The sequence below is a fragment of the Sciurus vulgaris genome (assembly GCF_902686455.1).
Source record: "Sciurus vulgaris genome assembly, chromosome: 3".
Classification (NCBI taxonomy): domain Eukaryota; kingdom Metazoa; phylum Chordata; class Mammalia; order Rodentia; family Sciuridae; genus Sciurus; species Sciurus vulgaris.
The window spans coordinates 2,342,038-2,351,786 of record NC_136463.1 but is presented as its reverse complement, the minus strand read 5'-3'; the positions used below and the strand labels follow the sequence as shown (position 1 = coordinate 2,351,786).

The 9,749-nt window shown below is 61.2% G+C and overlaps 1 protein-coding gene and 1 long non-coding RNA gene across 3 annotated transcripts; both read right to left on the bottom strand.

Moving 5' to 3' along the window:
- Positions 1 to 588: 588 nt before the first annotated feature.
- On the bottom strand, positions 589 to 9,740 carry SGSH (N-sulfoglucosamine sulfohydrolase). Of its 2 annotated transcripts, none has more exons than XM_079134917.1 (8): positions 9,589 to 9,739; positions 6,695 to 6,855; positions 5,139 to 5,244; positions 4,758 to 4,908; positions 4,306 to 4,462; positions 3,916 to 3,997; positions 2,554 to 2,757; positions 589 to 1,849 (listed from the first exon to the last, which is right to left on the bottom strand). In XM_079134917.1, exons 1-8 carry the CDS (start codon positions 9,674 to 9,676, stop codon positions 1,290 to 1,292), a joined length of 1,509 nt encoding a protein of 502 aa, XP_078991043.1. In that variant the 5' UTR covers positions 9,677 to 9,739; the 3' UTR covers positions 589 to 1,289. The 2 variants fall into 2 exon arrangements, with proteins under 2 accessions (XP_078991043.1, XP_078991044.1); XM_079134918.1 differs by having other exon boundaries at positions 1,325 to 1,571; positions 9,589 to 9,740.
- LOC306658190 lies at positions 7,080 to 7,992 on the bottom strand. Its single transcript, XR_013762983.1, has 3 exons — positions 7,688 to 7,992; positions 7,253 to 7,283; positions 7,080 to 7,096 (listed from the first exon to the last, which is right to left on the bottom strand). It is a non-coding gene; the product is annotated as an uncharacterized lncRNA (long non-coding RNA).
- Positions 9,741 to 9,749: the final 9 nt, after the last annotated feature.

Here is a 9,749-nt window from a genome sequence, read left to right as displayed (position 1 = left end):
CCATGAGGGGCACCAAGAGTGGTCACCTATACCCACTGTGTGAACCCTGCACCCTTCACCAGGGGCATGGGCTGAACTGGAGACCCTAAGAGCACTTGCATTGTTTGGGGGGCTCTCGGAGTCCGGGGTCCCAGGCCTCTTGGGATAACTGGATAAACTCCTGATCTGGTCACGGGTTGCCCTTCCTTTCACATTTCAAGGTATCAAAGGGACTCTCCCAAAGCCTCTGGAGCAGCCAGCTGGGACCCTCAGTGTCCCCAAGGTTGCTGCCACCCCTACCCAGGGCAGAGGCACAGACCCCGCGCACCATGGCCCTGGCTGACTTTGCTCAGCTCCTGATGGCCAAGAGCTGTGTCAGTCCCCCTAGGTCACAGACCCCTGTGTGCTCACCTGTAAATAGAGTTCCTGAAACAGTATTCTCAGTGGGTCTGCCTGGTGGCCTCCATGCCCCAGACTGTTGGGCAAAGGGCCCCCCACCCGGGTTTGACTCACCTCCCGGGCTACTGAATACCATTTTGAAAAAGTGTCCCTGGATCAGGACACCGACCTAGAATTCAGGTTGCTATTATCATAGATGAGCCCAGAAACTGGATTCCACATATTTTACCACAACACAAAGCTTCTGCAGTGCTCAGGCCGTGGTATCCTCCCCCAGCCCCACAGGGAGTGGAGTGGAGGAACGGAACCCCTCTAGACAGAGGGAGAGGCCCTCTTCCGAGTTTCTCAAGGCTGAGTTTCTGGGCAGGCAGAGGCAGGATGGGGACGGAGCCAGAGCCTGGTGTCACACAAGAAGCATCCCAAGCCAGAGGGCGCCCTTTCACGCCTCCTCCTAGGCACTCTGAGGGAAGGACCAGCTCTGCCCAGCAAGGCCCCAGGACGAAACCTGTCTCTGCCAAGAATCAGTGGGAATCCCCCGGGGCAGATCCGGGACTGTGGGCAGAGAACGGCAGGGAGGCCACGGAGGGGCGGTCAAGGCCTCCCCTAGAGTCAGGTGGACAAGGCCAGATGTCCGGCTCCCTCCAGGGAAGGGGTCAGAAACATCCCTGGTGCCAAACACTAAATAGGGTCCCCACTCTCTGCCCCTTTATCTTGGGATCCTCAAGTCCACCCTGAAAGCATGGGCTGGGGATCCCGCCCTGTCCCAGGCGGCCCCGGCAGTTCCTGTGCCAGGGCGCGGCTCAGAGGCAGGACCGCCGTGTCCCCACAGGGTCTCCCCTTCAGGAGAGGAGTGGGGAGCGGGCTGCTCGTCCCTCCGCGTCCAGGAGGGGGCGGTGTGCGCCCTGGGCACGTCACAGCTCGTTGTGGAGGGGCCGGCAGGGCGGGGAGAGCGTCTTCTCCAGGACGCCGTCAGGGGCACACACCCAGGGGTCCTGCGTCTCCCACTGCCACTTGGCCAGGCGGGCCTTCAGCAGCTCCAGGACCTGGGCGAAGCGCGGGTCGGCAGCCAAGTTCCGGGTCTCGCGGGGGTGGCGGCTGTCATCGTAGAGCTCCCAGCGCTCGCGGTAGTAGTAGTGGTGCAGGTCCTTGTACCAGCCAGTGGGCTGGCCCGCCACGGTGCGGTTCAGGAGGTCCTGAAAGGTGGGCGAGACGTAGAGGTCCTGGTCCACGGGAAAGGGCATCCTGAAGCCCAGGTTGTGCACCAGGCGGAAGTTCTGGTGGTGCACAGAGCGCATGGGGTAGGACATGGTGACCTCATGGTGGCTCTGGCTGCCAAAGACGGTGTCCCAAAGGGGCTCTGCCTCTAGTGCTGGCAGGAGGGACCGGCCTGTGAGCTGGATGGTTTTGGAGCCAAAGATGGTATAGCTGGGGTAGGGGAGGGAGAACCAGTCCAAGATGGTGGGCGTGAGATCTGGAAGGAAAGGAAGGGGCACCTCAGGAGGGTCCCTGCAGGGCGGAGCCCAGGGGAGGCGTCTAAGCCGCCTTGAGCCAAACCACCAGCGGGATTTGGGACACACCCTCAGGGACCTGGTGATAGTTAGGGTCCTTCTAAAATCCTGCAGACCAGGAAGGCATGCCCCAGGCAGGGAGGGCCTGTCCATGCACCTGCCATGGTCACAGCATTCCCTGGCTCATGGTCTGGGGCGGAAGGAGACACAGGCCGTGAGCTGGAGGGAGCCAGGCGCACAGTGGCCCTGACCAGCCGGCCCAGAGCTCCTGAGAGCAGAGGGCAACGCACGGCCAGCTCCCGCCAGGGCCTAGCTCTCCTCGGCCTCTCAGTTTCCTGCACCTGTGGTGCTGTCTACTCAGCTGCAACGTAGCGCTGGAGATGAGCAGGGTCACCAGGGGCACGGCGGGTCACTGTGCTTCTCAAAGTAGGGCCCTGGGCCCACAGCGCTGGCATCACCTGGGACTTGTCAGGCACTCAGGGTTGGGATCTGGGTATTAAGGAGCACGCCAGGTGATCCTGGTAGTCATCTGTGGATGGGGTGGCTGTCCCTTCCTGCCCAGGTGTTGGGAGCACCGCTGGGTGACAGCTGCAGAGCCAGGCCTGGCACGTGGCAGTCCCGTCAAACATCACTTCCCCCTCCCCCGCAGAGGCAGACTCAGCCTTACCCAGGAGGCTCACGAAGGCCTCGCTGACCTGGCCCCAGCGCTGCCGGTGCTCTGGAGATGACACCAGCAAGGGCTCGGCAGTGCCCGGCCAGTACAGGTTGGTCCTGCCGCTGGGGAAGGGGATCCCATTGTCGGACGTGAAGATGACCAGGGTGTCGTTCAGGACGCCAGCTCCACGCAGCTCCTCGAGCACAAGCCCAATCCCTGGCAGGGCGCAGGGCGCAGGCTCAGCGGCAGGCCCACGAGGGACGGGGAAGGCGCTCCCTCACACTTCATAACCGGCCACCGCATTCTGTGACCTTCGGGACCTCACAAGTCCTGGGGTGGGGCCAGGACGTGAGCATGCTGGCCACGCACTCTACCACTGAGTGGCAGCCCCAGAGCCCCTTGTGGCCCTTCCTGACAACCAGGCCTCTTGCTCAGGGGCCTCCAGGGGCCTGGTCATCCCTGGTCACCACTGTCATGCCCAGGCAGCTGCTACTGCCCCACACTGGTTTCTGAATTTTCTGGACTTCTGTATCTGTCCAGTGAAGCAAAGAGGGGCAGCATGAGCAGCGGCTGGAAGATAGGGTTTTCTTTACACCTCCATTACCAGGGTCCCCAAAGGCACCAACAGAGACGGGATAAAAGGACCCACCTCCTACAGCAGGCTGAAGGTGCACCCCCTAAAGATATGTCCATCCCCACCCTGAGAATGTGACCTTCTTTGGAAAAAGGACTTTGCGGATATAAGTTAAGGGGACGAGACCATCCTGAAGTCCCCAGGTGGGCCCTAAACCCAATGACAAGGGTGCTTGTGAGAACAGGAGACACAGCAGGGAGGGCCACAGAGGTGGAGGCTGGAGTCTCGGCGATGCTGCCATAGCAGAGGGACCCCAAGGGCTGGACGGCCGAGCAGGCCCCAAGCCTTTGGAGAGAGCAAAGCCTTTGGAAGACGGTAACTTTGGACTTCTGGCCTCCAGAAGATCACACACTTCTGCTGTCTTAAGCACCCCGGTTTGTGGTCCTTAGTTACAGCAGCCGCCAAAAAATCCACACACCTCCCGAGTCCACGTCCACGTTGGCATACCCAGGCAGCTCCAAAGCCCTGACCCTGATCCGTGGCTGGGAGAGTGTCTGGAGTCCTCACTTAGCTTGGGACGCCTGGGGGCCTGGCCTCAGAGTGGGCCGAGGTGACCCTGGAGACGGGCTGCCTGAGCCTGCCTGAGCCAGAATGCAGGTCCTGCCAGGCCTGGCCCAGGGCCTGGGCCTTCCACACTGACCCTCGCCTACACTCTACCATGGGGGGCCCTCCTCTGCTGAGCCCAGCCCAGACAGGGTCCCAGCCTGGGCAAACCCATTGCGGGCGTTCCCGGAACCCACCTTGGTCCATCCGGCCGATGGTGGTGTACTGAGCAGCCAGGTCAGCTCGGGCTGCTGGGGTGTCAGGGACGAAGTAAGGCACCTGGGGAGGTTAGGAGGGTAGTAAGTCAGGCTCAGGTGGGGACCCACCACTGAAGTGGGGCAGGAGACAGAGGTGCCAGCCTTTTCCCTGGGGCCTGCCACCACCTTCCTCCTGCGCATGGATCAGGGAACAGCCTCGCTCTGGAGGGAGCACACTGTATCTCCAGGGCTCCCTGTGGCCCCACGGAGGGGACCTGGACCCACTGCAGCAGAGGTCTCCTGCATGCTAATGTCACATCGTCTGAGGCAAAGGCCCTGAGCAGGGCAGGGTCCTGGGTTAGGGCTGGTCATGGCAAGGACCCCTCCTACCAGCACATCCTGAGGGTCGTAGGTCTGGGGCATCCAGTCTGGGATGTGCCCCATGCCGCTCTCCCCGTTGCCGAACTTCTCACAGAAGGCTCCGTACTGGGGCTGCGAGTGCCCACAGCGGTGGGGGTCGTGGAAGGCGACGTACAGGAAGAAAGGCCTGGATGGGGGAGTCAAGGTCAGCAGGTGGACCAATGCCTTGGCTTTGCACCCTGGAGAGCCCAGTTCCTCTAGGGGACACCCTCTTGGCTTTGTCTGCTCCTCTATCTGAAGGTCTCCATCACCTTCTCTGCCTCCATTTCCTCACGTTCCTTCTTCCTCTGCCCAGACCACACTGAGCATCTGGGATCTTCTCTCCCAACCCATACCAGCTCTCTGGGGACTCCAGGAATCCCCACTGAAGATGCTGGGATGTGTGTCCAGAGTAGCCACGGAGATGCAGGGCCTCCTCGTACCTGTCGTCCTGAGTCTGCAGGAACTTGCGGACCAGCAGCTTAATTCTAGTGATGTTCCGCCCCACCTGGAGCACAGAGTCATTCTCCTCTGTGTACGCAAAGTCAAAGGGGTACACCGTCTCCGGCCCCACGTGCTTCTTCCCGATGATGCCTGGGGGTGGGCAGAGGCTGGTCCGGGGTCCCCTCTGTCCCCTTCTCCCCCCCTCAGCCATCAGTGTGCTATAGCCCCTGGTTGGTTCTTGTGCAGCCAGGTCCTTGGGGCGAGTGTCCAAGGCAGGATGCAGGGAGGCTCAAGGGCAGACCTCCCGGGCCGTGACTTCTCTCTTAGGGCAGAGGGGACCAGCAAGGGGCCAGAGCCTGCCCTGGGGCATGGCGCCTCACCTGTGCGCACGCCGGCCTGGCTGAGCAGCAGCGGCAGGCTCCGCACCTTCTCAAAGGAGCTGAAGTGGTGCACGTCCTGGTGCAGGCCGTACATGCCGTTCTGGTGCTGCGGGAGGGACTCCGTGAGGCCAGGACCCCAGCTCCCGCTCTCCGAGGCTTATCCATGCCCCTCTTGGGTGGTCAGCACCCTGGGAGACGTCCTCCCCATCCTGCTTCTTGCCCACTGGCCCCTCTGGTGAGGGCAGGGCAAGGGCAGGAGGAAGAGAACCTGGAGGGGCCCATGACAGGTGGCCTTCACTCTCCTCCTCGTGAGGAAAGAAAGAAAGAAAGAAAGAAAGAAAGAAAGAAAGAAAGAAAGAAAGAAAGAAAGAAAGAAAGAAAGAAGAAATCATATGTGCTAAAACCTCAGACTGTCTAGAAAGAGGGACGGGGAAAGGAAGAAATGGAGAGCCACCACCCCTTCCCGCCAAAGAGGGACCTCTCAGGAGACCCCTGCACGTGCCTGCTCTCAGCACCAGCCTCCCCAGGGGAGGTAAGGGGAGCACACACTTGCTCAGGACGAGGGACTATCACAAGATGCACACCCAGGACAAGAGCCCAGATGCCCACATTCACGCAGTGCTAGTCACAATGGCCGGGGTGGAAGCAGCTGGCGTGCACACCAGGAGAATGAAAAGGTACAACGTGGCCTCAAAAGAGGGACATTCTGACGCATGCTTCAATGGGGACGAACCTCCGGGACATGCTGAGTGAAATCAGCCGTTCACAGAAGGAATGAATGCTGTGCGGTTCCACCTGCGTGAGTCCCTAGTTGTCAAATCCAGACAGAAAGCAGAGGGGGTGCTAGGGAGGGTGGGAGCACTGGGGTCGGTGTTCCACAGGGACAGGGCCTCGGTTTGGGGAGAGGAGCAGTTCTGAAGCTGGCCAGGTGAAGGCTGTGCCCTGCGAAGGCACGCCCTGGTGCCGCGGAATAAACCGCCACGTCAGCCAGGCGCGTGGCCACGCCGTCCTTCCAGCTACTAGGAAGCTGAGGCAGGTGACTGCAAGTTCAAGGTCAGTCTGGCAGCTGAGCAAGACCCTGCCTCAAAATAAAACTGGAAAAAGGGCTGGGGGTGCGGCCCAGGGGCAGAGCACTTGCCTAGCATGTGTGAGGCCTCGGCGCCGTCCCCAGCAGCAGGAATAAGTAAACGCCAGGGCGTCAAAGTTCTGTGCTTCTTACGATAAAAAGAGCGAGTGCCTTGACAGTGCAGATCCTGCACCGGGGAGTGCCCCACGCAGGAGGCAGGAGCCGGCTGAGCATGCGGGGCTGCTGCCTGCTCCACCCAGGAGCCTGTTCAGCCAACCCCCTCCGGCCTGTGGCCAAGTCCTGCTGTGCGGCCCCCTTACAGCTGAGGAAACAGGCGCGCAGAGAGGGAAGAGCCTGCAGCCAGTGCTGATCAGAGTGGGGTCTGCCCCTGACGCTGTGCCGGCCTGGAGGATGGGGAGGGGTGGAGCACCCTAGGGAGACGGGGGGAGGCCTGGGCCCTGGGCAGGGTCTGCCCCCGGGTGGCCCTCACCTGGGGCAGGCCTGTGAGGAGGCTGGCGCGGCTGGGCGAGCAGCTGCTGACCGAGGTGAAGGCGTTGCGGAAGACGAGGCTGCGGCGGGCCAGCGCGTCCAGCTGAGGGGTGGCGATGGCGCTGTTGTTGTACACGCCACTCTCAAAGCCTCCATCGTCCGCTGGGAAGGCAGGAGACAGAGGACATGGGGGCTGGGCCAGGGGACAGCGTGAGGGAGTGCTGCCAAGGCTGGGGCCACAGATGCCGAGGAGGGCAAGGCGCCCAGCGGGCAGGACTTCTGAGTGGCTGGTACCAGGCAGGAGCACTATCGAGGGCACGTGACACCCAGGCAACTGTGGCACCTCACATGTGACACTTGGCAGGCGTGGCGCCTCACGCGTGATGCTAGGCAGGTATGATACCTCACACGTGACACTTGGCAGGCGCGACGCCTCACACGTGACACCCGGGAGCGCCTGACACCCCACACACGACAACCAGGTCAGCCTGACACCTAGGCAGGCATGACACCTCACATGTGACACGTAGGCAGGCGTGACACCTAGCAGGCATGGCACCTCACACGTGACACCCAGGCAGGCGTGACACCTCACACGTGACACCCAGGAGCGCCTGACACCCCACCCACATGACAACCAGGTCGGCCTGACACCTAGGCAGGCATGACACCTCACATGTGACACCTCGGCAGGCATGACACCTCACACGTGACACCTAGGCAGGCATGACACCTCACCCGTGACACTGGGCAGGCATGACACCTCACACGTGACACCTAGGCAGGCATGACACCTCACCCGTGACACCTAGGCAGGCATGACACCTCACACATGACACCTAGGCAGGCGTGGCATCTCACACGTGACAATGGGCAGGCATGGCACCTCACACGTGACACCCAGGCAGGCGTGACACTGGACAGGCATGACACCTCACACGTGACACCTAGCAGGCGTGGCACCTTACATGTGACACCTAGGCAGGCATGGCACCTCACACGTGACACCTGGGAAGGCCTGACACCATGTGACACCCATGCAGGCGTGACAGCCCACACCCAACACCCAGGTGGGCCCGACACCCTGGCAGGCACACTAGCAGGTATGATGCCTGGGTGGAAGCTAGCAGGCAGGGCTGAGACCCAGGTGGGCATGCTATCCAGCAAGCATGGCACCCAGGTGGGGTGATGATGAAGGAGCATGGTACCCCAGCAACATGCCACCTGTGGGGCAGGATAACCCCAACAAGCTTGACATCCACGTATGCACAACACGCCAGCAGACATGCAGCCAGGCACACTACCAGGAGGCTGCTGATGCACAGACGTGGCAGGCTGCTAGGTATCCTGAGCTCTGCAACTGCACAAGGCAGTGGCATGCCAGGAGAGCCATGGCCAGGAGAGCCACACCCAGGGCCCCTCTGAAGATATGCCTGTGCACATCCCACTCTGCCTCTCACTGATACACAGTCCCCTTCCCCAAAGGGATAAAGACCGTGAAGCAACTGAAGCCCATGGGTGAGATGCAGTGCCCAAGACCACACAGCTGGGCAGCAGGCAGTAGGGACAGGCCTCCCAGTTTCTGTAGCCACACTAAGCTTCTTCCTCTGCTCTGGGAACCCCAGGGCAACACCCTCTACCTGCCTCAGAGGCTGTACACTCTGTGAACAAAGATGAATGGCCAACATCCAGCTAGACCACCATCCTCCATCCTGCTGGACATACTGGGTACGAGCTGATGGCAGCCCAGCAGCCTGGGAGGGTGGTTCAGCATGCTAGGGCCCGGCCACAGCCTAGGAGGAAATACTGACCTGGTTAAAACCCACTCAGGTGTCTCAGCACTTGGCTGTGACCCAGTTCCTAACTGACACAAGTCCACCTCAGATCCTTATGTTGAAGCCCTAACCTCAATGTGATTGTCTGTTGACAGGGTCTTTAACGAGGTTTAAATGAGGTCATAAGGGTGGGGCCAAATCTAAGGACTGAGGCCTTCCCCTACCATGTGAGGACAGCAAGAGGGTGGCTGTCTGCAAGACAGGAAGAGACCCTCACCAGAACCTGAACTTGTTGGCATGGGCACCTAAGAATCATGAGAAATAAGTTTCTGATTGTGAGACGCTGGTCTACGGCTCCTTGTTCCTGCAGCCCAACATAAGGGAGGACCTAACCCTGGGGCCACATTGTCTGGGCTCTGGAAGGTTCCAGCACTAATCCCAGTCTAGGCAGGATAGATGCCTAGGCAGACTCCTCACCTGCCCCTGAGAGGGGGGCTGACAAGAGAGCTGTTTATCTTACAATTAGCTGAATAGCCTGCCCCAGACCACAAAGTTAATCAGAGTGGGCCTGGCAGGAAGCCAGACCTCAAAAGGGTTTGGGGTGTCACATGCCAGTTCTGGTCACCCAAACCGGAAGTCTCGTGAGCAACAGGGCCTGCAGGAACTTGGGGTTTCTGAGCCGGTGTGTGGGCTGTGGGGGCCTGTGCCACAGCTTTGGGGTCTGAAAAGGAAGGTCAAGTTCACAGGGGGCAGAGGGGGCACCTGCAGGTCTCTGGTAGCCCTCTGGGTTTTGTCGGCCCCTGAGTTCTGCATAGTTGCCCAGCTGGTTCTTCTGGGGGCACATAAGGTAGCCTTGGCTGCTCGGAGTACAGGTGGGGGGTTTGCAAGATCAGATAGGGATGCGGGGGCAGAGGAGGGGATACTGAGTGCGCGAGCCGACCCTTCCGGACCCCACCGCACTCTCCTCAGAAACAACCAGAGTTTGGGGACAGCAGTGAGGAGCGATGTGGTGGGAGCGGCAGTGGCTCTGTAAGGCCGGGGACGCTAGGGTCAGCACTGAGCACTGGTGGGGAGAGGGCGAGTGGCCGTGGGATAGTAGTGCCCAGGTGGCTGCACTCACCGAGGATCAGCAGCACGTTCCTGGGGCGTGCCCGGCAGAGTCCCAGGACCAGCAGCAGAGCGCAGCAGGCGGCTCCGGGGCCGTGCATGGCGACTGCAGGTCCATGGGCTCTGCCGGGTCACGGGCTCCGGCTCCGCCCCGCCCCGCCCCGCGATCACGTG

Bases quoted from the DNA above. Each gene is read 5' to 3' on its own strand.
- SGSH (XM_079134917.1), bottom strand. From the start codon at position 9,676: ATGCACGGCCCCGGAGCCGCCTGCTGCGCTCTGCTGCTGGTCCTGGGA. The intron at 6,856-9,588 runs GTGAGTGCAGCC...CTGCCTTCCCAG, and splicing joins GAACGTGCTGCTGATCCTCG to CGGACGATGGAGGCTTTGAG. The intron at 2,758-3,915 runs GTGGGTTCCGGG...GCGCCCTGCCAG, and splicing joins CATCGGCCGGATGGACCAAG to GGATTGGGCTTGTGCTCGAG.